A 27,446-nucleotide genomic window follows, 5' to 3' on the forward strand; every position below is an offset into this window, starting at 1 on the left:
TTATTTCATGTTTTATTCCCTTCTTTCCACATATAGGCTTAGCTAATTGGAAGTTAGTTATCTTTATTTTTTTTTGTGTCTAAGCAGGAATTCATTTGTTAAAATTCCCATTTTGATATTTAGACAAATATTTTGGCCAGTAATCTCAGTGTGGTAGCAAATAATCATGTATAGATCAAAGACCATAAAAACCACACAAGGCCATTTGACTTGGGTTTTATTGTGAGACAGTTAAGACTGCTGTATACCATTCAGTGTTCAGATATGTCCATTTTTTTTTTAAGTTTATTCATTTACTTTGAGAGATCGAGAAAGAGCATGAGTGGGTAGGGGAAGAGAGAGAGGGAGAGAGAATCCCAAGCAAGTCCTGTACTCTCAGCACAGAGCCCAACGTGGGGCTTGATCCCACAAACTGTGAGATCATGACCAGAGCTGAAATCAAGAGCCAGACTCTTAACCAACTGAGCCACCCAGGTGCCCCCCGTTATTTTTTGATTGAGTTCTTATCCATTTGGGAAGAATGTTTTCATTCTTAGTTTTCTCATTGGCGTTTGAAAGAATTTTCTTGTGTCATCAGCCTAATTTGTATGTGCAGTAATTGATTCTGTCTTTGATTACTTTAGGAGTTCAGGTCTCAGTTCAAACTTGAATGGGCATTCATTGCTTCAGTGGATGAAGATGGGTGGAAGGGAAGAAAACTTTAGTGTTTGCTTGTTAGTATTTCTGGCTAATTAATTAGAACATTCCTCTTCCCTAAAAAAATATATGGAGTCTGGAAATCTGAAGTAAGGATGAGTTCCATATGTCTAGTTAGTAAAATGTTTAGGCCAAGCTAAATGATTTGACACTTTTTTATTTTGATGTAGACAACTCTGGTAAGAATATTTATTACATGTGTAATTATATGCATTGCTTTCCAAGAATCCTACAAAGTGATCTGAATGAAAGTTCTTTTATTCTTCTGCTTGAACAGGAAGTCAGCCATGAATATTACATCATTTGAGAGACACTTGTGGTACAAACTTGCATGTGGAAGACAACTTGAAACTATACAGGAGCAAATAAGCAGATAATTTTAATAAACTAATATGATTAGTAAGTACAAAGTATGTGTTCCACCTGCAGGCTGAACTGTGTTTTGTTTGGCTTATATATTGCTTTACAAAAAAACTAAAAGCTAAAAATGAGAAGATCTGACAATAATTGCTTTACCTGTCCTCCTACAGACAGTCACCTGGATGCGAATTAAGGCTATCCCCTTTAGATGGGGCATGTAGTCTTCAGCTTGTCCCAGTCCTCCTCATTAGATTTTCAGTGTAGCCAGTGAATAAGTTAGACTCAAGGATTTTACCTGCTTTCAGAGGAATGAATCAAAGGGTAATTGACTGTCTTTTGTCTCACTGGTAGTAAGAGGTATTGATGGTGATCCACTATCTCAATCAGATAAATGAGATTAAAATGATAATATTTGTCTTATCAAAGTTTTCTATCAATTGAGATTCTTGAACTATAGTTTGGGCACGTCTGTTTTTATATGCCCAAGTGGGTTCTGAACATGAAATGAAGATTGGTTCTGGCAGTAGTACTTACATTGTGTGACCCTTCTTATTGAATATATATTCAATATTTGGAATAGGAAATCCCCTCTTCCCCAAATTGGTGGATAACAATTAATTTTGGAGCTTTTACTTCTAAAGTGAAAAGAGTTGCCCAGGATTACAAATTAAGTGACTCTGAGTAAGATGGGATGTTAATGTCTTCTATTTGTGAATGAAGGAAGCAGTTTCTAAAATCTTTTTTTTAAATGAGCACTTATTAAACTGTGACTTAAAATGGCATTATTTGAAGTTAAAATTCGTGAGAAATGTTAGTCTGTTCTGTGAGTATCATGAAGAAGTTTAGCCCTCTAGTGCCTTGCTTGTCAATAAAATGTATTTCAGTGTATTTTTAGTACAGAACAGCAATGAGTGATTTTATGTTACTGTTCCAAAATCTCCACTAGAATGGAAAAAAATGTATGTGTTTGCTGTTTTAGTAAACAAGAACTCTCTGGGGTTTGTTTCTTCTTTAAGGTCTATGCCTTTGGGTTTTGCGAGCTCAAAGATGGTACATGGGAACTGATTACAATTCTCTTCCCTCCAGGTGCGTCTTGCAGATGTGCACAGGGATCAGATCTGGCACACCTGCTCCGGTTTTTACTTGCTTTCTTTCCCAGTGACCACATTAAGGCTGGTGAATGTTGTGTTTTGTTCTTTCAGTTAACTGCGTTACTGTGGTGCATCTTGAAGCCAGTTTGGGCATTTGACTTTTATCATTTGCTTTATCCCTTTTTATTTGTTTTATTCATGGATAATGTTGGAGTATTAAATGTTTACAAAAACAAAAGGATTAATTTGTAAATCTCAGGTTACTGTTAATTTAGATTCAGTCCTTCAGTGAAAATGGTACAGTATTTATACAAGGATCACCAAGGTGTTACTGGGAAGACCTGTGAATGGGCCTCTTGTTTCTTGATAGGAGTGTAGTGGTAAGGCTCAAATCCTTTGATTTTTCAAAATATGAAGGATGAGTAAGGGAGACTTGTAAGACATGGAAACTGAGACTCAGCCACATTTTAGAATTTGTTACATTCAGGAGGCCTTTTAAAGGCATTATTTGAAAGAAATCACATGATATTTGACTTCCACATGTATCAAGTCAAATTTTCACCTCCTTATGGCTTTGGCCTTTACAATTTTTGTTAGACTTTTCCTTTTTTATATATGTAGAGTTAGGTATTTTTGTTGTGATAACAATTTTTGAATCTTTAATTATTAGTTTAGTTCTCTGATCTTTTATGATGAAACTAGGCATATTTTTATTTAATATATTATTTTGGAGTTCACTGACTGAATTTGCCTGGTTGTGCTTTTTGTGTGTGTATTGGTGAAATTGCCTAGTTGTTCAGGAAATTGATTTGTGTAGGTATTGGCTTATGTTAGTGAGCGTATAGTATTTCTAATATTAGCGATTGTAGTTGATAAATAAAAATGGTGTGTTGTAACGAAAAGACTGATGAACTGGGACTCAGGAGGCATTGATTTTTTAACTTTGTGTCACTGAAGTTTGTGTTTTCTGGAAGGTCTGTTAACATCTTTGGGCTTTCTTTCCCTCATCTGTAGAATTGAAGAGGTGAATTTTGATTATTTTTAAAGATTTATTCCAGTTTATCTGTCACCCTATGATCGTTTAAATCTTAAAGACTTGCCTTTCTAAAAGCAAAGTATCTTATTAGTCATTGTATACTATTTCCACATTGTATAGGAATTTTGAAAATTGTGTTTTTTGTTATCACTTATTCAGGATTTAAGATACCACCCATATCTCTCTGTGTACCATTGCTTTCTATAATTGGTCTCAACCTATATTCATCTCTCATTTCTTCCCCATTTTCTAGCCAGGATATTCTAGGTTTTTGCCTGTAGAAGGTACTTTACACATTTTTACTTTCATGTCGTTCTTCATACTATTCCCTTTTTTGCACTCTTTCCCATCCCCCAGCCACTTTGAGGCACTATAACATTTTGTTTATAATTATTTTGGCCCTGCATGTTAACTGTATATTTATTGTGTGGTGTTGTATATAAGACAGTGAACTCCTTGAAGGCAGGTGTTTAATTTTCATCATTTTACTAATCTTATTAGTGATGCACATAATACTTTTCACATATTAAAGAGGGACTTAATATTTCTAGAAGTGAATTTATAAAATGATTAATGACATGTAGTCAGCTCTTTGGTTGCTGTCTCCAGGTAGTTTACATTGACAAGTGTCTTAGAATCGGTCTGATGTTGGGAATTGATGGTGGAATTGCTGGCCATCAGGAATGACCTCGAGTTAGTTCTGTCAGACTAACACTCCTGTCTCTTTTTAGTGGAAGAATATCTGGAGGGGCAATGCTGGCACCGGCCCTTTGGTTAAAGGCCTTGATACTGTTTATGAAAGTTGTGAGATGTTAGTGGTCATTTGTATAGGTAGACTTTTGGGAGATGATACCTGAATTCTAGAATTTATCAAAGAAAATAAAATGCTTGAGTTGGGCATGTATGAATGGGTAGAGATGATTCCCCACCCCCTTGGATTCAATCATCTTTTTACTCTTGAATTAATTATTGTGTGCAATAGATGTGTGGTTGGTTTGGACTGGATAAGAGATCAAAAGGCAATAAGGCAATGAGTTAAAAAGCTGAAAAGAGAATAGGAAAGTAAAAGGCATAAGATAAAAAGTTGCCTTTCTGCCACTTTAAGTTGATAATACATAATTAAAGCATTCTGGTGAATATTATGTCCAAGAAAGGGGACCTGAGAAGATAAAATGAGAAAGTAGCGGAGAAGCAAATTATCAGGGATTAAATTTAAATCTATGTTATTTTTAGTTCTATTTTATAGCACATCTCAAATCTCTAAGAACTTCTGTATTAACAAATATTTAAGTCAAATATTATATTTGCTTAACAGTAAGAATAGCTCATACGTTCATTAAGAAGTATTTATTTAATGTTTATTCATTTATATTTTTGAGAGAGAGAGAGAGAGAGGGGCAGAGAGAGAGGGAGGCAGAGGATCCAAAGCAGGCTCCACAATGTCAGTACAGAACCCGGTGTGGGGCTCAAACTCAAAACTGTGAGATCATGACCTGAGCTGAAGTCAGATGCTTAACTGACTAAGCCACCCAGGCACCCCAAAAAGTATTTTGATATTTAAATTTCTCAGAAAGCATTTGGATAATTTTTAATGCAACATCCTTTTAAGGATACAAAAGATAGAAAACATGCATTGCCCATTCTTGTTCTATCAGAGATTGTAAATAGGGAATATCTAAGGCCCTTTCCCTAGTATTTGTAGTAGAAGCATTTTATAGTACAGAACAAAACTGCATGTTGACTTAAGAAAATAATCTTGGTAAATTTTTATTTTAGAAAATATTAAGCCATTTATTTTATTTTAACAGGTATCTTTCAGATGAAGGCATTGAAGCTTGTACAAGTTCTCCTGACAAAGTCAATATAAATGACATCATCCTGATTGCTCTCAATGTAGGTTTTGTTTATTATCTTATATAAACATTTTAAATCTGGAAGCTATGTTCATGAGAAACCTCTTATAGAATAAATTGGATATTAAGATAAGTAATATGGAGGACATCTTTTATTTTTATTGTACATTTTAAGTTGCAGTGATGTTTGTTGAATTTGGTAATCTCATATCAGCCCAATTTTTAGAAATATATGTTTCTTGTAACATCTATTATACAGAATCCAGTGAAAAGAAAAAAAAATGCAACTAAACTCTCATTTCCTCCCATTGATCAGTTATAAAATTTCATAACATTTACAGTAGATACATATTAGCAGAAAAAAATGATCATATTTATTGAAACAAATTACCAGTTAACATAGGAACTGTAGGTAGGTTATAGCTTTTTGACAGCTGTATTTATTGCTTCAAAATAACTTTTCCTGTTAACAAAAGTAATATATATTGTAGAACACTTTAGAATACAAAAGTAAAATAAGAAAATTAGGGCTATTTATAATTACTGTTAATGTTGCATATTTATTTCTTTCCAATCTTTCTCCCTCCACCTGTCTGTAATAGCTGTATCTTTTTCATGATTGGGATTGGCTTTTGAATTTTTTTTGAAGTTATAAAAATTATTTGAAATTTAGATGTAAGTTAAATGAATATTCTTTTTTCAGTTTTGTAGTTACCCCAGTGAGAGTTTTTTCATATTGCTTTTATAATAACAACCTATTAAATTATAATTTAATCTATTCAGTTAAAATTATACATTATGATACATAGTCAACTAAATTTATAAGAGAATTACTGCCTGATGAATCCATCATATCACTGCAAAAGAGGTATAACATGAAGCAGAAATGGTAGCAACTGATAAGAACATTTAAGATAAAATAAATGTATAACTGTGTATAATTTTTTCTTTTCAAATTACTTAAATTTATATATAATTAAATGGACTTAAACAGATAAAATTTATGTTTCAATTCTGTCATTTTTTTCAGCTTCTTTAAATTTTATTCAATAAAACTAACAAGATCATTTTTTGTTCTAAGCTGAGAATGTAGGTTTTTAATAATAGACTATAAAATTTTTTAAAGTAAGCTTTAGAAGTTATGCATGTTATCTATGACTCCAAAGGGAAATATTCCCTATACACTTTTTTTTTGACCTGTACCCTAATAAGTGAATTCTACTTTCAAAAAATAGTGAAAGACCTCTATTCATTGAAAAAAATTTCTAAAGATGATGAGGAAGAGATTTCGTGACAATCTCTGCTTTTCTTATTTTTCTTATATATTTAGATAAATAACAATGAGCTATCTATAATTGGGTGTGAAGCTTTATTATTTTTTAAAAGCTTATTTATATATTTTGAGAGAGAGCGAGCCCACAGACACATGAGCATGAGTGGGAGAGGGGCAGAGAGAGTGGGAGAGAGAGAATCCCAAGGAGGCTCCCACGTGGGGCTCAATCTCATGAGCTCTGAGGTCATGACCTCAAGAGATCAAGAGTCCGACATTTAACCGACTGAGTCACCCAGGTTCAGTTGTAAAACTTTAAAATAAATCAAGATGAAGTATTTGTCCTATGCACATAAGAGGTAATGATAACCATTATTTTATGAATTAATTTTTTTATAATTTTCTCTGAAATATATGGTTGAAAATTCCAGCCTAAGCTATCATGCCACATAATAGGAAAAAAACAATACTTTTAATTAGGATGAGGTCTACACCAGACAGATAATCTACTTTGAACCTTACTTATCATCTTTAAATAAAATCAGGCATTTCTATTGAATTTTTTCATCTTTTAAGTGATCAGTAGCTGAAAAAGGCTTGTATTATTGATTCTTATTACATATAACTTATTACATATTGGGAGAATAATCCATGCATCAGCTTTCTTATGTCCCCCTCCTCCTGTGTGGGGGCACACTGAGCTTGTTCCTTTGTCCAGCAGTGAAAATGCAGTAATATATGTGCAGGTTTTCCCTGCTATCCAAAAGTAGAGCATTCCTATGAAAATTTTAGAAGCCAAAATGGTGTAAAGTGAAGAAGCAATTACCATTAATTTATGTGGAAAGATTTTAGAGCGTTCCCAGACCTAAAAAGTAACCTCTCTTAGGCTTTTCTGACACCATAGGGCATATCTTGCTAAAGGATGCACAAAATAAATCAAGATAAAACACAGATGCATACAACACAGTTCAAACCTACTGTGGCTTGATGCTGAGATGCTGAGTGTGGTTCCTGGGGAAGGAGCTTAGCTGTGGCCCTCTCACTGTTTGCAGTGTGTTCTGTTTCTATGAAGGCTTACTATAAAACAAACACTGAACCCTATTTTTGTTTTTCTCCTTTTTCTGTAAAATGAAAATCTTCAAATTTCTTTCAGTTAGTGAAAACTCACGTAGGTCTTTTGTGACAGCAAAGTGGCATAATGTTAACTTTTGCAAAGCAAGGACAACTGGACAGTGTTTCTGCTCAGGGAAGTCCACTGGAGACCAGCACCCAAGGCATTGATTGGACTGCTTACGAAAGTACTCTGTGCCTAAATGAAACAATTCTAGACTCCTCCTTCCAAAAAGCAGCTATTCACCATAAATCACATTGTTTATACAAATATATATAGTCTAGGCAGTGAACCACATTTTCAGTTAGGAGATGGTTCAAGTACATAGTTCCCAGATGTCAGCCTAGGGCCAACCTTGTGAAAGCAGGCCCTTCTAAAAAGAGCAGCTACATAGCTCATTTCTGTATAGATTTTTATGTTGAAAAGGAAGATTCTTAAGTTTTTACTCTACCGAATGGGGAGTAGGAATATTAAGAAATGACATTGAAATCCAACATGCAGTTTGGGGATCAAATACCTGAATTATTCAGAAGTAAATTAAGTGATAGCTCAGTCTTAAATTACTGAATACTATGTATTGGTAAAAATTTAAAAATAGATTTTTAAAAATTTCTTTTAAGATTCTGTACAATATAAAATGATTTGCCAGATAGATATTCCATTGAACTCACTCAATAAATAGTCAAGAATCTTTTGTATGTGTGCACACATGCATGTCTATTTATAGGCTAAATATTTCTCCTGCATAAATTTTTATGTACAATATCAATGAATTTTTGGACCCATTTGTCCTACTGATCTTGATATAATGACATCTGAATCAGAAAATTGCCTTTGCAGTATTTACAAATTGACTTTGATTTTAGGATGCTTAAAGATTTGGTAGGTCATTTTCATCTTGCTAAAAGAATAATGAAATGATATTCATTATGTGGGTACAGCACTTTAAAAGTTAGGCAAACTTTGAATATATTGTCTCCTTTTAGCCTGATAACAACTTTGTGAGGTAGGAGTCATGATATTTTTTCCATTTCATAAAAAAGTAAATTACCTGAATTTAGAGAATTTGTGACAGTGTCCACAGTCCTATTAGTTAATTACAGTTTGTAATGAATCAAAGTTTAGGATTTTAGTGTCATGCTTATTTCTACTTCTCATTTTAGTTTATGTTACATTTCGTAATTACTGCTAAAAGCCAGAAATGAGGGACCATGATGTATCATAAAAGTTTATATATTCTGTTTCTTATACATATTTAAATATTTTAGACTTTGAATGACTTCAAAATAATGCCTATATTTTTATGAACTGTTAGTTGTATTACTGGCTTGATGATTATTCATATTCAGATGATAGCAAAATGTACATGTCTTATATTCACTAAAATTAACATGATAGCTAATATTCATTAAGTGCTTACTCTTTGCAGTTTATTGACTAAGTGCTTTCGTATATTGACATTTAATCTTCAAAACAATCCTAACATAAGGAAGGCTAATATACATAGTTTTTGCCCATCTGTTACTCAGTATTTTCAAGATGAAAAAGCTTGCAACTCGAGATATGCTTTATAATTTTTTCACTCCATTATTGGTTAGAGGCTACAAACATGATAAAACTGATGCATTGTTTCACAAGTGTTTTGATTTGGGGCTTAGTTTGCCTGGCAGTTCCATTTGGTGAGTTTGTAGCTTGGGAGTAACCCTTGCATTACATTGAGAAATAAAATATGAATTATGGTGGTAAAAGAGTGGGCGATTGTGTAATTTTATGCTCGTTTCTTAAGCTGATCACATACTGATATTTCAAATAAGAGGATATTCTATTATTGTAGGTGGTCAAAGGAGACTATCCTACTTCTATGTATTCATTTTATATTACAGTAATTTTAATCATCTAATGTTTTCCCCTTGAGTCTAACATGAATTTTTGCCTTAACAATTCATGTGATTAAATGCACTGTTTTCTTTTATTTTGCTCTTAAGGAGATGACGACCTACTGTTATTATATTTTAAGGAATAGCAAAACAATATAAAATTGGTTAGCAATCTAACCTCACACTCCCAGTCACCAAGATAATTGCTTAGCTTAAATAATTAGGCCTCCTTCATGAATATTGACAGTTTTCCTCTGAGCAAACTTCTTACCGTTCCTTTAGTTTGCACTTCCTAAAGAAGACAGTATCCTTTGCGGTTCTGCTTTTTATGTAAATTGTACAGTTGAAGTTTTGTTTTTATATCAGAAATGCTATAACTTTGTTTATGTCAGTCCTTATGTTTTCCTTTCGATGTTTTGCTTTGGTTTGCTGAGAAATATGTACTTCTGCACTTTCATAGAGTTAGTCATTTCTTCACTAATTTAGATTTCTATAATTTATTTAAGCAAATGAAATATACTTTTACTACAGTAATATCTTACTGTTCTTGCTGTTGCAGTTGTGTTGTTCCCTAGGATATTTGTATGTTATGTAGCTTTGTTTTGGGTATCACCGCTTGTAGAATAATGTGTTTTCATGGCTCTGCATAGCAAGGTCACATAGGATTCAGTTATCAAGAATATATTCTGTTTATGTATTTAAAAGTAGTCATTTGGTTTGGGCTTGGGCGTTAAGTTTTTTAGTAAGACTACAGTTTACATAAAAGCAAGTGTTAGGTTTTAATAGAGAAAATTTAGTAAGTTAAAAAGTTATCAAAAGGAATACGACCAGAATTAAGTCCTTAAACATTACTAGTCAACTTACCAGTGTACGTTAAACAGCATATGTATGGGGACTATGTTATTTGAAAAGATTGATTATATGTCTAGATCTCATAATCAGCTAAAAGATACTTAAATTTCATTCTATAAAACTTAAGTAACTTCATGTTTGTTTATGAGTAAGATTAGATTTAGATTTACTTTTCTCTACAATTATATTTTAATAATAATATTTTTATTTTAGACAGACTTAAGAACAATTGGCAAGAAATTCCTCCCCAGTGACATCAATGGTGGAAAGGTAGAAAAGGTAAAGAAAAATGTTAACTTCCTAAATTATGCTAACTACAATAAATATGAACATTTACTAAATTATTGCAATTATTTTTTGTCAGTAAAGACTGCAACTGCAAAATATTTTAGAAGTGAATAGATTATAGAGTCATCCTCATAGTAACTCTCTATACAAATGGAAATCAATTGACTTGAACTTTTAAACTTTTGGTGACTTTTTCAACATTTAAAACAAAACTTCTGTTTCAGGAATTATAATTATGGCACACTTACATGTGAGACTTACCAGATATTGCTGGAGTTCAGGACAAGGATCCTTTTGTACCTTTTAATTTTAGTTACCTATTTCCATATTTATTTAATGAATTTATTTATGTAAAATTATAAGATTACGAGAGGATATCAGAAGCAGTTTGTCAAAGCTATGCATTTGGTTATTGCTGTCATTTTGCACCACACACATGCACACACACACACACACACACACACACACACACACACACATATATATAAATGCATAATATATATAATATAATATAATATAATACATGTTATATGTCATATAATTAGATATCTTAGAATATATATATATATATATATATATATATATATATATATATATATTCATGTTATGAATTTTTTCAGTGATCTTTTTAAAATCCGGGATACAGTTTTTAGGTACCAGCTACTCAGTCTTTTACTTCTTATTTATTTATATTCAATTTCTTCTTTTTATTTGAAAATACATGTAAATTGTGTCAGCCAAGAATTTTATGTGCTGTTGGTCACTTTTTGAACTTTTAAAGAACATCATTATCTATAATGTAAATACTTTCAGTGTTTATGTTTAGAGTTTGAATAAACAGTCTTATAATTTTAACATTTAGATATTTAATATAGTTATCAGATGTTTTAAATTTTAGATAATTGTAAAAGATCTATGATGTAACAACTTCTCTCATGTTTTTCACATTTTCTAAATATTAATCCATTTATGTAAATAATGGTCATCGTTTAGGTGGAAAGAACCATAAGAGTTTCTAATCTTATCTAGTTTTTCTAAATATTGTTTCTTAATGTTTGTTTATTTTTGAGAGAGACAGAGTGAGCAGGTGGGGGAGGGACAGAGAGAGAGAGCAGGAGTCACTGAATCCAAAGCTGCACTGACAACTCAGAGCCTGACTTGGGGCTTGAACGCACGAACCGTGAGATCGTGACCTGAGCTGAAGTCAGATGCACAGCCAACTGAGCCACTCAGTTCCCTCATAATCTTATCTAGTTTTTGACACAAATACTCAGAGAAGAAGTTCTATAAACTCCTCAGCAATTCATTTTAATGTTTAACAACACTCTGTGTCAGCAGACTTTAATTATATTTTGATCTAAAGTTCTTATGCTACAACTTAAAGTTCATGTCTTCTTTATCTTCCCTTGGAAGTGGAGAACATCTGCTTACCTTCTCTTGGGAGTAATTCTTCATATAGAGGACTTGTAAATGTCATTGCCACAGGTTTATTTTTGCTAAGGCTAGTTTATCTTGATTCCTCTGTTATTCTGTAGCAAACTTTTCATTGAACTTCATTGTTCTCAGAGTTCTCTCTGGTTTCTGTACACCTCTTCTTTTTGGTTGTAGTAGTTCTCAGACTTCAGTGTACACCAGAATCACGGTGAGGCCTGCATAAAACATAGATTGCCAACCCCTCCCCTTCCCCCCTCCCCCCCACACTTTCTGAATCCATTGAACTGGGATAGTTCAATGAGAATTTGTATTTTGGACAAGTTTCCATAGGATATCAATTCTGCTGGTCTGGGAAGCATATTTAGCAAGCTTCTGGATTATAGAACCCCAGATTAGGCAGCAATCTTAGGTAGGTCTGATGAGTGTAACAGTTCTTTACCAGAAAAGTAACTAACATGAAAGCAGTCCGTGCATACCTTACATTAGTTTATTTAGGAAAATTTCAGAGCTTTCTAGGTTATTGTTTTCCATGTTCTTGATGTGTCTTCAGGGATTCTCAGAGCCCATCTCTGCTATAAGCTTGTGGGGATGTTGCTGACAAGGCCTGTGTCTGCTTCTTCCACCTTCTTGGACAGAGCATCCTTGCTTCAAAGAATTTTTGCCCAGTGATCTCTTTAGGATTTCTTTTGAATGCAGCTAACAACAATGAAAAACACCTTAAAACCTTTAAATGTAGAATTTTCTGTACCAAATTTTATCTTTTAAAATATTCTTAATACTAATGTGACTTTAGGTTATGCATAAAATGAGAAGATTTAAAATAAACCCTTTACACATGAAACAGGAATTGTGTTGGATATCCCTTTCTGTCCTTTGGTTATATTTTTTCCTTTAATTACCTATTTTTAGCACTAAAAATAACTCTCTTCATAGTACCTGTATTAATATGTGAAGGTGTTTTGAAAAATAATTTTAATAGAAATTTTAGAAGCTGACCCACAGGGAATTGCTCATTTTATTTGCCTTTTGTTCAAAACTCCATATGTTGTATAAATATATAACTATTTTTAGGCTAAGTAAATGTTTAAGGAATATTTTTTTGACATGAATTATTTGTGCTTTTTTCTAAGATAGTACTAACTCAGTATAAGCTACTTTATTTGTGCCTTTATTGAAATGCTTTATTAACCATCATTTTACCATGTTAATGATGACTGAATCCTTATAAAGATATGGCTCCAGTCACTAAATTATGTTTGTCATAGTTCATGTTTAAAATAAATTTTAAAAAGATTCAAAATAAATTATTTTAATCTGTGCATAAGATAGGCAATAGTAAGCAGAGTATTTGAATAAATAATCTGTTTTTTGGACATGTTAGATTTTGTTATAATACTATTTTTTAGTTATCTTTTATATTAAAAAAGGAATGAATGAATACAAGAGCTGGGTTGTCCAGTGATCATCCAAATAGATCATCTATTTGCATAGTTATAAGCATATGCTTAACTTCCCATAAACAGTTTATGTTTGAGCTTTAGGCCATAAGAATTGTGAGAGTGGAGGGAACTGTGGTGGGGAAACCACCTTTTGCAACTTCTTTACTGAGTGGTTCACGGTAGGCTTTGCATTTCACAGATATAAAGTCTTGAACCTAGTGGCTTATAGTCTAAAAATCATGGAACAAAGTAAAAAAAAAAAAAAAAGTAAAACCATTCTTTCTACAAAACTGTTTCGTGTTTTTAATATTTTTTAAGCTTAATGTTTTACAGTAATCATTTTCATAGTTTACGCCTCTGAACCAAAGTATATAAATAGAATTATAAAATATAGGTTAATGTAAAAATGCTTTGTTACCAGTCCAGCTATGTGATGACATTATGCCTTATTGTGGAACCCTAAAAAGGAAAGGCTTTCAGGTCTGCGTTTATTTTTTTCTTCTAAGTTTTAGAAACGACTGGTTGTACATGCCTTTTAAACATGCCTTTTTAAACAGGTCTGTGGGTAAAGACCTGATTTTACAAATGGATGGACGGTCTCAAAGCTTCAGCAATACCAACATCAACCACAAGATGGCTTCACTGCCTTAAAATTCAAAGTGAATGCCCTCTTACCAGTAGCCTAGAAAATTAGATGTTTTTAAAAAGAAAAATAATTGAAAAAAGTTTTTAAGTTTTAATTTAAATAAAATTGTATCATGTTTTATGAATGTTAATTTATTCTGTGCTAATAATACAGTTTGTCAGTGTTGCTTCTAATGAGTTATTAAAATTAAGCATACACGTTTATTTTTTAGAACAGTGGATTACTCTGAAACATTGATTTTACTATGCAATAAAGCTTAGTAAATAAATAAAATAAATAAATACAAGTGCTCATTGGCAATTATTAATAGAACTGTGGAGTTTAAAAACGACTGCATAAAACAATATATATTAGCCACATACTCTGTTCACTTTACTTTTTTTTTTTTCCTAATTCTCCCAGAGAACAAAAAGCTAACCAGGTGAAGGATAGACGTGTGGAAATAGGGAAATGATACACTAGTAGAAGGGTTACTTTGGATTGGGAGTCCTGCAATATTTTCCTCATGTTTCATTTGCTGTAATTGCTCTGAATGTAAGAGAAATCATGTTCTGTGCTGTACTTTGATGTATAAATTGATGCTTTTTGCAGGGGATCTCAAGTTTGGGAAAACCTATTCAAGATTATGTCTATTTCTCACTTAACAGGCTTTTATAATATCCTGTTTTTAAAATTTCTAAGAGGTAGAAACTTTTAGATCTTCTAGTAAATATCACCATATTTATGATTCAGAAAGGGGTTTTTTTTTTGCTCATTACTATTATTGTTTCTTACATTTACACTCTTGCTGTATGTGAATATCACTTGAAAATTTTGAGATAAGGATGAGGGACTACCTTCGAAAGGTATTTTTCATGAGCACCTTTTACAGCACCTTCATATTGCCATGTAAACACGATGTCTTCCCCTCACCGGCCAGCCAAACTGCTGTTTATTCTTCAAATCCTCACTCAGATGCCACGTATCTCCTAATTTTCTTGACCCCTTTTGAGCAGAATTCATTTTTAAGCATTAACATTTCCATTGCCCTTTATACCTATATATGCTTCTCTATGTAACGAATGTTGTAGTTTTGGAACATGTAATAGAAAGATGACAGACTTTGGTGTAAGACAGATCCACATTTGAATTCTAATTCTGCCTCTTACTAGCTGAGTGACCTCTGGCAGAGTACATTACCCTCTGCTCTCAGTTTTCTCACTTAAGATACACAGTGATCCTAACATACTTTATAGATCTGGAGGTAAATTATTGTAAAAACACAGGGAAATACTTTATTTATCAAGGAGTTTTAAATGTTGTGTTTGTGCTAATAAGTTCAAGGGATGCAGAGATTAACAGGACAGCCCATGCCTTGTTGGAGCAAACAGCCTAATGAGAGATGAAGAAACCTCCATGTTAATGTAGTGAAACACATGCTAGGTCAGAAGTACCCGTGATGAAGAGCCAGCTGTCTCAGCTTGGTGAGGCGGAGAGGTTGCTTTTCTTGCTAGACTATTAGGTCTTAGATGTGATTTTCAATGAGGTAATAGTGAGCAGATCCTCATTTGGGGACATATTTAAAATCTTAGGGTAGGGTGTATACACACAAACACACACACATGTATATGTATATATATATACATGTATATACATATGTATATTCAGTATTATTCAGTATTATTTCTGTATATTCAGTGTTATTTCTGTTTGGAAATTTTTGAACAATTAAAAACCTATTTTATTGTACAAACTGTAAAAAATAGAGCTTGACAAAATCTTGACTGGTAAGATAAGTGTAGTGGACGTTTATGATTCCTAGAACCTGAGTTCTTTTCCTGTGTTGGGGGGGAGGAATTTCCTATCTTTAGAGTCTTGGTGGTGGAGAAGAAGAAAATTGGAAATAGTTTTTCCCCAGCCTCCCTTGCAACTATGCTATGCACCTCTCAGAGCTATGTACCTCTCAGCTCTACTAGTCAGGTGAGCTGCTCTGGTCTTGGGCTAATCACACAACTAAGCGGGAACTGTGGCAAATGCTCTCTGCTGGGAGTAGAAGCTACAGCAAGGCTGAGTCTCTGGGATAACAGCGGCAGAAGTGCTGAGGTAAGTGTCCAGGGCGGGTGAGACTGAAGGGATGAGGCATGTAGGGTGATGCTTGCAATGTGCAGGGTCCAGCTCCTTAACAGCTCCTAAACGCCGATTATCAGCTTGTCTTCCCAGTTTAGAGTTCAGTGACATCTAGTTGGTACTTGAAATCAGTCACTGGCAAATGCCACCAACACTAAGGCTTCTCATCTCCCCCCCACCCATCCCAGAACTCTTACCGACACACCCCTGCCCCCAGACCAGTTCTGTGGTTTGACTGTGAGTGGTTTTTTCCGCTGGGTAGGCGGCAGACCTAGTTCTTTCATTCTCCTGACATTTCTGTGGACTACGCACTGTCTTAATTTCAGAATATCATGTACATTATTTAACTATTTTAAGGTAATATTTGATATGTAAAAATATATATGTTTTAAAGCTTAATAATGGTGTGAGTACCTGTGAAGCCTCAGTCTGATATAGGAGCTAGAACATTAAAGTACCACCCTGCCTACTTTATGTGCCCTGGCGCTTCCTCCCTCCCACACCAAGAAATGGAGTTCAGTTTTACTTGACTTCTAAAAATATTCCTAAACAATATGTGGTTTTGTTTTTAGGCTTTATAAAATGATAACATATTGTCTGCTTTCATCATTCAGTGTTGTATTTCTGATAGGTGTCTGTGTTGCACATGGCTATTATTCATTTGTTTTCTCTTCTGTATAACATAAACTGTGTAAATATACCTCAGTTTACTTATTCATTCTTCTATTGATGGATATTTAGGTGCTTTTCTTCTTTTTTTGATAATAGGTGAACTACTTCTAGGAACAAATTTATATATTTTTCCTGATGCATGTATGTGAGTTTCTTTGGGACACATAACCAGGGATTGGATTATTATGTGCTAGAGCTAAGCAAATGTTTGACTTTATAAGATTATGCCAAATAATTTTTCAGAATGGTTTTGCCAGATTTATCTTAACTTCAGTAGTGTATGGAAGATACCATTAATCTGCATCATTTGTGACTCTTGAAATTATCAATTTTTTTCTAATCTTGTGATTTTAAAATATGTTATTCTCCCTTAGGCTATTCTTTCCCTGCCCACGCCCACCCCCGTATAAACTTGAGAATCAAATGATCAAGTTTCTTAAAGTATGTTGGGGTTTTGATTGAAATTGAATTGCCCTTGCAGATGAGCTTTTAAAGACAGTTGACATCTTTATGGTATTATATTACCAGTGAAGGGTTTATAAGTTGCCTCTGTCAAGAGAAGAAAAAAGCCCTGATCTGTAGCATTTGCTACTTTTTGTAGCAAACATATTACTATCATGGCTGGTTATAAGCTACACCATGAAACCATTGATGCCGGAATTGGGAAGAAATGTGGATCAAAGGCTCTTGTAAACTAGGACAAGCTGCCTCTAGCACATTCCTAGATGTATCTCTTCACTTACTTAGCTTTTCCATAGTTTTATAATTTATTAAAAGTATACAGGTCTGGTATCATTTGTAAGCTTTATTCCTGGAGTGTTTTATTTTTATTGCTATAAAGTGGTTTTTTTTAAAGATTAGTCTTTTTCTCTTTGATAATTGTACACTGACTTTAAATTCTGCTACCTTGTACTTAATGTTCTTAATACTATATCTCTCTCTATTTTTTTGTTTTCTTTATAAATTTGCCTTTTGTTGACATTTCACACGAGTGGAATCACACCACTCATACTCTCTTGTATCTGGCTTCTTTCACTTAATATGTTTTTGAGGTTAATGTGTCAGTAGTTTGTTCCTGTTTATTGCTGAATAGTAGTATTCCATTGTATGGATAGACCACTTTTTTCTTTTCATTCACAAATTGATGCACATTTAGACTGCTATGCATAGTTTTATTTTTTCACTGCTAATGAAAGTATATTGATGTTTATATTATTTTTTCTTAAATCATTGATTTGAATCTTTACTCTCTGCTTCTTGATCAGTCTTGCTAAGTAGTAGTTTCATTAGTTTCTGCTAACCTTGTATTTTTGTTTGCTATTTCATTAGTTTCTCTTTATTATCTTCTTCTACCTTGGTATAGCTCATTCTGTTGTTCTTTTTCATAGCTTGTTAGTTTAGCGCACTTTCTTTGTGCGCTTTCTTTGATCACTTTCTTTGATCCTCGGGACCCACAGTCTCATCACGTCTCACACAGAGGACGGCAGAGCATGCAGGCGGCGGCTTGGTCGGTTGGCGATCTCCCAACAGCTGGATCTCCGACAATGTGAAGCTTTTGTTTGGGATTTCCCCCCCTCCTTTTAGTTTCGCTTCATTTTTTTTTTTTTTTAATCTTATTTCATTTTTTGTCCTTTTTTTTTTCTTTTTTCTTTTTTTCTTTTTTTTTTTTTTTAATTTAAACGATTAAGACTTCAGAAGAGCAAGAAACTAACGCTGTGGAGAAACGACACGGACAAAGCATATGTGTAAATTTCATTTTTAATTTTTATAAGGGGTTAGGGAAAAAAAAAAAAAAAAAAAAATGTAAGCTATTAATTTTTTCTCCCCTCACTGCCTTAGCTACATCCCAGAGGTTTTATACGTGTTATTTTCATAATCATTCAGTTCTAAACATTTTTCAGTTTATATTAAGGTATATTCTTTGCCTGTTTTAATCATAAAATATTATCATTTGTCTTTTTTTTTTTAAGTTTATTTATTTTGAGAGGGGGATGGGAGGAGGGGCAGAGAGAGGAGAGAGAGAATCCTAAGCAGACTCCACACTGTCAACGTGGAGCCCAATGCAGGGCTGAATCATACAAACCCTGAAATCATGACCTGAGCCAAAATCAAGAGTTAGATGCTTAATCAATGGAGCCATCCAGGAGTCCTTGTCTTTCTTTTTGTTACTGATTTCTCATTTAGTTATATTTTGATCAGAGAACTTGAACTGAGAGCTATATTTGAAATTTCCTAGAGGCTTATATTATAGCTTGATATATATTTGTGAATATTGTATGTTTGCTTGAGAAGAATATTTATTCCCTAGTTGTTAGGTTCACAACTCTGTATAAATTTTCTAGACAGGCTTATTATTATTATTTTTTTCAACGTTTATTTATTTTTGGGACAGAGAGAGACAGAGCATGAACGGGAGAGGGGCAGAGAGAGAGGGAGACACAGAATCCGAAACAGGATCCAGGCTCCGAGCCATCAGCCCAGAGCCTGACGCGGGGCTCGAACTCACGGACCGCGAGATCGTGACCTGGCTGAAGTCGGACGCTTAACCGACTGTGCCACCCAGGCGCCCCAGGCTTATTATTTTATAGTCTGTTTTTGATTAATTCCAAATTCTCCAGGCCTTAGAAACTTAAATTTGTTTCTTTATTATTATTTTTTTTTTTATGATTCTCATGCTTTGTGGCTTGTTTCTTTGTGAGTCTCTTGATATTTTCTTGTGACTTCATGTTTCTTGATCTTTTTATATGGGAATCCTGGGCACCTGAATCAGCAGTGCTTTCTTCTAGAAGGGACACGTGGAGCTAGTGGGGGTACTACTAATTTACAGTGCGTTGAGGTTTTGGCTAAGGTTAATTTTGCTACGTTTTCACTAGCCTGGAGTTGAGGCTCTCTCAGCTGCAATGCCATTCCTACCAGAAGCAAACATAGATATTCTCTGGAGGAAAATGCCCTCCAAATTGAGACTTACCATAGATGCCTGAATGGATGGTGTGAGGAATGTTCTAAAATTTCTAACATTATAAAAAGTTGTCTTTCACTCTAGTTTCTTGAGTCTGATATATATATCAGACTCATAATCAGACTTATAATGGGACAGAGTGTGACAAATCATACTTTTATCCCCTGTGCTCTTTTCCTGCCCTACCCTTGTGTTTATTAAAATAAATTTTGTTGAAATGGTATTAAGATATTAATGATTTTAAGACAAAGAAGTAGGTTAAGAAAGAGAGCATCATAAATGCTATTTAAAGCCTGTCCTTCAGGCTTTTAAAGAAGGTAAAGCAGAACCACTATTTCTTCTTTCAAGGCAGTTTTCTGGAATCATTTGCCCAGTTGCTTGGACCCTAAGGTAGAGATGTGAGTAGTCTAGCCAAAAACTTCTCTAGATAAAAGTGAAGGGGAAAAATATGACCCCTAGAAAATCTTATTGAAACTTTGGAAGTAGTGATAAAAAATGAAATGAATTATGATTTTAAGTACTTAAAAGGACTCTGGAGGATGGAACTGTCTTTATTCTGTTAATTTTAACTCACTTTGCAATAATGCGATGCTAACGTTGTTAGGTTTTGATGGAGCAAATTTATTTCTCAAGGAAATTGATATGATTATAAAAAGAAATGGCTACCAGATATTTCACAGTAAGTAAAATAAACTGTCCAAACTTAAATGGTTTCTAGAGTCCTAAAAAAATTACAGTTTCAGCAGTTTTTCCAGGTGTGATCAGACTGTAGATAACTCGTTCCATGTCATCCGGCCTTTAGAGAGACTGATAAACAAGAGTGCTATTGACTATGATCAGTAAAGTAATAAACTGATGGAGTCATTTAAATCTGGTATTCCATATCAGTTTAAATGACTGGTTAGGAGTTCAGATTACAGAGGTGTCCATCTTTTTAGAAAGAGAAAGGAATGAAGCCTGGGTGAATTTTTGGGGGCCTCAGATAATATTTCTGGCAGATACTTGATATCATTTATTATGATTAGAAATCTTTACCTAGAGAGACAATGATGAATTCTTCTTACCTATTTAAACTTTTCACAGTCATTTCTTTTACTTGTTCCTTATTACTTAGGCAAAAGAGAAAACCGGACATTAAAGGAATCTTGGGCAAAGATTAATCTTTGTTTTTTATTACTTTCATTTAAAATTTATATGTTTTTTTTTTCTTTTTTCACTTTAGAGTTGCCCTTGACACTAGTTGGACACAGATTCTGAGGCTAAATCTCATTCAGTTTTGTGGATGCCTTCAGATGTTTTCAGTTTCAGGGTTTAAAGTTAGGATTTATAAACTTAGAACTATATATAGCATTTTATTCTCCTATTTGTGTTTTATTTGGATCCTGTACTTCTGTATTTTGTCTGCTATGGAGTATAGTAAACTGAATATTGTGAACATAATAATGAAAAAGAATCTTTATCTGCTGGCTTCCTTATAGAATCTTTCTGAATTATGTAATCACTGATATTAAGGCTTGATGATTCACATTGAGAAGTGATTATCACAAGACTGTATAATTTAGGAGATTCTAAGAGGAGTCTGATAAATAGTACCTCCTTTTCCACTTAGCTTTTGAATCAATCGAGAAGTAAAGAGTGAGAGATGTGGGTCAAAATATCAACTTTATAATTGATAAAAATTACTTCGAAAGTTGTGGTTTTATTGGAAGACCCGAACGGGCCTATTAACTGAACCACAAACCAGGAGGACTTAAATACTCCTTTATGATAGTGCCAATCCAGTGAAGATGCTGAGTAAATACCTCCCACCTCCGGACTCCTAACTAGATCCCAAGAAAAAGAAAGTTGACGATGAGCCCAGTATATACAGTATCTTCTTCCCAGTCAGATAAGTCAGTCATTCCATAAGGGGTGTATTAGTTTTCTAACGTTCCTATAAAAATTACCACAAACCTGGTGACCTGAAACACAGACATGTATTCTCTCATGGTTCTGTTGGCCAGAAGTCTAAAATCAGAGTGTCAGCAACTTTGGTTCCTTTGGAAGCTCCAAGGGAAAATCTGTTTCATGCCTCTCTCCTAGCTACTGGTAGCTGTGGGCAGTCTTTGGCATCTCCACATGGCCTTTATTTATTTTTTTTTTCAACGTTTATTTATTTTGGGGACAGAGAGAGACAGAACATGAACGGGGGAGGGGCAGAGAGAGAGGGAGACACAGAATCCGAAACAGGCTCCAGGCTCTGAGCCATCAGCCCATAGCCCGACGCGGGGCTCGAACTCACGGACCGCGAGATCGTGACCTGGCTGAAGTCGGACGCTTAACCGACTGCGCCACCCAGGCGCCCCTCCACATGGCCTTTACACTGCGCATCTTTTTGTGTGTATTTATACTGTGTGTATTTATACTGTGTGTTTATTTACTCTTATCTTGTAAGGACACTCATCACTGGATTTCCAGGCCATCCTAATTCTGGATGATCTGATCTTTAATTTTTTTTTTTAATGTTTGTTTATTTTTGAGAGAGAAATTGTTTGTTTATTTTTGAGTGGGGGAGGGGCAGAGAGAGAGGGAGACACACAATCCGAAGCAGGCACCAGCCTCTGAGCTGTCAGCACAGAGCCTGACATGGGGCTCAAACTCACGAACCGTGACATCATGACCTGAGCCGAAGTTGGACACTTAACTGACGGAGACACCCAGGCACCCCTGGATGGTCTCATCTTTAGATCCTGACCTCAGTTATGCTTGCAAAGGCCTTTTTCCCAAATAAGGTTACATTTAGAGGTTCTGGTAGATTTATGTTTTGGAGGGGCCACTATTCAGTCCACTGAAAGGCCAGAGAGGCCAAGAATTGGAGTAATTAAATAAGTAAACTTGGGGCACCTGGGTGGCTCAGTCGGTTAAGCGTCCAACTTGGGGTCAGGTCGTAATCTCATGGCTCATGCGTTTGAGCTGGGTGTCGGGCTCTTTGCTGACAGTTCAGAGCCTGAGGCTCACTTCTGATTCTGTGTCTCCGGCTCTCACTGCCCTTCCCACTCATGTTCTGTCTCTCTCTCTCTGAAAAATAAACAAACATAAAATTTTTTTTACCAATAAGTAAGCTTGTTGCTTGCTAGGAAATATTAGGAGTTGGGGACAGGTGTTACTTCTGATTATTCCCCAGCTTTTTGTTCCCATGGTCAGCTAGGATGTATGAGATCAACAAAATGTTCATTTTCCCACCCAATTTTTGTGTCATTGGCATTATCTTCAATTTTTGTTTCTTTGGTGGAATCTTAAAGCTACTTGTCTGTTTTGTATTAGAGGTTAAAAGCGAGCAATATAAGCTATATATCCATTTAACTGCATACAAATAAGAGGCAATTTATTACAACACATTGAAAACAAACAAAATAAGCAAAGGTGTTCTCTCAACCCTCATGGGATGTAGAACTGTCCAGTTCCATAAAGATGCATTGTGATCTGTATGTCATATGGACCGAGTCAGGGTGCCCTTGTCAGGCTGGATAAAAAATACTAGGAAAGTTCCATTTCTTTCTAAGAATTATATAGAAGCAAATGTTTTACTCTCACGGTTCAATGGATATGCTCTCCCTTGGATGCATAAGTCTCACTTTGGAACACCTAAATCTAGATCATCTCTGATCGTCCAACAGAACTTTTTGTAGTGATATGGATACTTTATATCTGTGTTGTCCATGTGCAGAACATTTGAAATATAGCTAATGTGACTCAAGAATTAATTTTAAATTTCTTTTAATTTTCATTAATTTAAATATAAATTTAATAGCTGCATGTGGTTGGTGGACCATATTGGGCAGCACAAGCTACATATATGTCAATGTCTAAGCAAAAAATACTGAGAGTAGTAAAATAAAGAGAATGGTGAACGTTATAATAACAATAATCTGCCTATGGCTTAATTTAAATGTCCTTATTTTAATGGCATTAACAAAGCAGAAGAAAAAGTTCATCCTGAATTAGCAGCTTATCTGTACTTGTTAAGGGTTTTGGACTTGTTTTAACTTGGAATTTTTTATAACTGAAAATTGGATGAAATTTTAGTCTCTTGTCTCTAATTATATTCTTTAGGACTAAATTTATATCAAAATTATTCCTCTGTAGGCAAAATACTGGTAAATATGAAGCGGAAATTTGTTAACTTGGGACATGCTTACTTGAGAAATGAAGTGTAAATGTCAATCATTTCGCATTTTCTTTGCAGAAAATATAAATTAAATTAATGTGCACAGAAAGATTTTACTTAAAAGACTATGTAACAAAAAAGTAGCCTTTTTTTTTTTCCATTGGTAGGTATGATACTGCTTGAAGGTATAATATTTTATAATGTGGAAAATAACACTTTATGGTAAAGTTATTTTTCAGGCATGTAAGCAGATTTTACCATCATTTCCCAATTATTTCATAAGTATTTTATTGTATAAAATTTTCAATAGCAGTTAGTCCATCAATTTTATTTTTGTGTTTGAAATGTGGCCAGGCATTAGATTTAAATATACTTTAAAAGGCAATGCAAAAATAAGTCAGGTATAGTCTACACTTCTTGAACTTTATATGGTTTAAATTTTGGAATTTTGTATTCTTCATTAATGCCAGAAGAGGGTGTACTTTAAACTTGATGTTTTTAAACAGTAAACATTCCTTCCAACTGGTGCTGTAAAGTCGATATCCCTTAAAAAATTACCAAGTGCTTTAATTTCAGATTGTCCCTTAATGTATATGGGAGGAGATGGGGGGAGGTGTATGTGAATAATTTAGAGCACATAACACTAAAAACACCTATTAACACTAAACACCTTTAATCCAGAAACACAACTTTGTTTTCCTAAAGTTTTCTCATTACTTTCCAAAAATGAATTCAGAATTAGTGAATTCAGGAGACCCTTCTGAAGGGTCTCCCCCAAACTCTGATGTATGTAATATAATTTCACTTTTGACCTTATTTAATTGAAATTATTATAAATGATAAAGGAAAAGAGAAACACAATAAATGAAAAACAAAGCCATGGCTAGAAAGTGATATTTATTCCTTTGTGTTTTGACAGCTTGAAGGTCCATGTGTTTTGCAAATTCAAAAAATTCGCAATGTTTCTGCACCAAAGGACAACGAGGAATCTCAGGCTGCACCAAGAATGCTGCGTTTGCAGATGACTGATGGTCATATAAGTTGCACCGCTGTTGAATTTAGTTTTATGTCCAAAATAAGGTGAAACTTTATTTTGTATATTTCTCACAGTGTTTGAAGGTGCTATTCAAAATGGATTTTGTTTTACACATTTTGGAAAGAAGAAATGAACTCTTAAGTTCATGTTACAATTTTTCAGAAGATATTAATGAGTGTTTGTATTTCTGCTTTATCTGTATAGGAAAATAGGAATGGATTTACTTCCTCCTTCCTTAAATGTTAATTATAAAAACAAATTAAGTTGTTTTTGTATGGAGAGTTTTTTTCAGTAAATTTTAGGTCATTCAAAAATCTCTAAGAATGAACAGAATTTCTTTGAATGTATTACTGCGTCTTCTTTGACAGCTGTGTCCATCACCCTAGAAAAGCTTTATAGATGAATGAACTTTCTTAGGAAATGATTGAAGCTAGAGAGATGTGCCACTCCACTATCTGAAGGAGAAGGAACTTCATAAGAAACAATTTTCCAAATCCCTCTTTTGGCTATTTTTATGAGAAGTTTTTATTTTTATTTGAATAAAGTTGATGTATAACATTGTGTAAGTTTAATTGTACAGCATGTTACTTTGATACACTTATGTATTATGGTTGATAACATAACAGAATTTATTACAATACATAATTATAGTATAATACTATTGTCTGTGTTCATTATACTGTGTATCAGATTTCTGTGGCTTATATACTACTCATTACAAGTTTGTGCCCTTAAATACCATTAATCTTATCCCTCTCTGCCATTCCCTGGTGGCCACTATTTTATTCTCTTCTTACAGGTATAACTTATTTGGGTTCTACATGTAAACGATACACAGTCTTTCTCTGTCTGAATTATCTTGCTTAGCATAATACGTCCAAGGTCCATTCATGTTGTTGCAAATAGCAGAATATTCTCCTTTCTCATGCTGAATAATATTCCATTGTGTATATGTACCACATCTTTATTATCCATTCATTTTAGTTGTTTCCAGATTGTGGATAATGTTGCAATAGACATGGGAGTACATATTTGTAGTCGAAATCCTGTTTTCATTCCCTTCGGGTGTATACCCAAAGGTGGGATGGCTGGATTGTATGGTAGATCTAATTTAATTTTTGAGGAATCTCCATATTGTTTTCCATAGTGGTTGGACCAATTTACATTTCTACCAACAATGTATAAAAGTTCGCTTTTCACCACATCCTCACTAACATCTGTTATCTTTTGTGTTCTTGATGATAACCATTCTAAGAGGTGTGAGGTGATACCTCTTTGTGGTTTTGATTGGCATTTCCCTGATAAATAGTAATGTTGAGCATGTTTTACATGACTGTTGGTCATTTTGATGTCCTCTTTGGAAAAGTGTCTGTTCTTCTCATTTTTTAACCAGATTGTTTTTTATTATGTTGACAGAATTCTTCATATATTTTGGATATTAACCCCTCATCCAATATATAGTTTGCAAAAATTATCTCCGATTCTGTATGTTGTCTTTTCATTTTGTTGTTTTTTTGCTGTGTAGAAGCTTTTGAGTTATCAAACCCATTTGTTGATTTTTGCTTTTGTTTTTGTGCTTTGGATGTCCTCTCCAAAAAAATCATTGCCAAGACCATTACTGATAAGCTTCTTCCCTGCGTTTTCTTGTAGGAGCTTTATGGTAGCAGGTTTCATGTTTAAGTCTTTGGTGCATTTTGAGTTAATTTTTGTGAGGGTTGTGAGTTGGGAGTCCAGTTTCACTGTTCTGCTCATGTTTCTATGAAAGGCTTTTAGAGTCATATTTGTTGGAATGGATAAAAGCACTGAGAAGGACTTTATCTTCAGTGTCCCCATTAGTTCACTTTGAGCAATTTTATGAGGTGGCAGTTTTCATTGGGCATTTACTAAGTCATTTTATATGCTCATGTTTGCTGTTCTGGGTCTTGTGAGCTTTTTCACTTAATGTAAACTCCTAGACTATACTCCTCTCCTAAATGAGTGGAGGTACAAAGGTAAAAAAAAAAAAAAAAAAAAAAAAAAAAAAAGTTTAGATTTTGCCTCCAGTAGCTCCTCTGCTAAAGAGGTAGGCACGTAGGCAGGCAAGTTATAATAAGTATATATCAACTGAAAGGTAGGAGTCTAGAAATTTAACTCTACTTGGGGGAGCCAGAAGTGAGACTTAAAATATGAATAGGTGTTTTGAGAGAGGTGAGAGGGGGAATAGCACATGTAGAGACATGGTGTCCTGAAAACAAATGAGTGAAAAGTTCCATTTGGAAGAGCTTACATGATTTGAGATGGTAGTATGTAGGCAGAAATGTGATAGGTGGAGGCCTTCTATGCCATGCTCATTAATTTCTCTTCTTTTCCCCCCCCTTCAATCTGTATCTGCCTCTGGTAAAGGAAGTTCCTTCCTTAGAAGATATATGTTTGTCTGAAATATTGATTTTCATATATAAATTGGGTTTTATTGATTTTGTGATTATGTTGTCATTTTGAAGAGTAGGAGGGTTCCTGTTTCTCTGGAGAAAGACAGCCTCTCTTCTTTTGACAAATTCAGTCAGACTCCCTACAAGGGAGTTCACAGATGACTC

General features: G+C 34.1%; 1 protein-coding gene and 1 long non-coding RNA gene across 10 annotated transcripts in view; both read left to right on the plus strand.

Annotated features, from left to right (window-relative positions):
- The window catches only part of TDRD3 (tudor domain containing 3), a 162,697-nt gene that overhangs the window by 54,142 nt on the left and 81,109 nt on the right, over positions 1–27,446 (plus strand). For 6 of the 9 annotated variants that reach the window (XM_023252140.2, XM_023252149.2, XM_023252137.2 and 3 more), the window contains exons 2-4: positions 4,992–5,076; positions 10,360–10,425; positions 24,757–24,917. In XM_023252140.2, coding sequence (XP_023107908.1) covers positions 4,992–5,076; positions 10,360–10,425; positions 24,757–24,917 — 312 coding nt within the window. Of the gene's footprint in view, positions 1–973; positions 1,096–4,991; positions 5,077–10,359; positions 10,426–24,756; positions 24,918–27,446 lie in introns of all 9 variants that reach the window. The other 3 variants (XM_045053902.1, XM_045053894.1, XM_019827665.2) reach the window with 3 other exon arrangements.
- LOC123384375 lies at positions 10,951–18,464 on the plus strand. Its single transcript, XR_006595394.1, has 2 exons — positions 10,951–18,277; positions 18,420–18,464. It is a non-coding gene; the product is annotated as an uncharacterized LOC123384375 (long non-coding RNA).

This window comes from Felis catus, chromosome A1 (assembly GCF_018350175.1).
Source record: "Felis catus isolate Fca126 chromosome A1, F.catus_Fca126_mat1.0, whole genome shotgun sequence".
In the NCBI taxonomy this organism is placed as follows: domain Eukaryota; kingdom Metazoa; phylum Chordata; class Mammalia; order Carnivora; family Felidae; genus Felis; species Felis catus.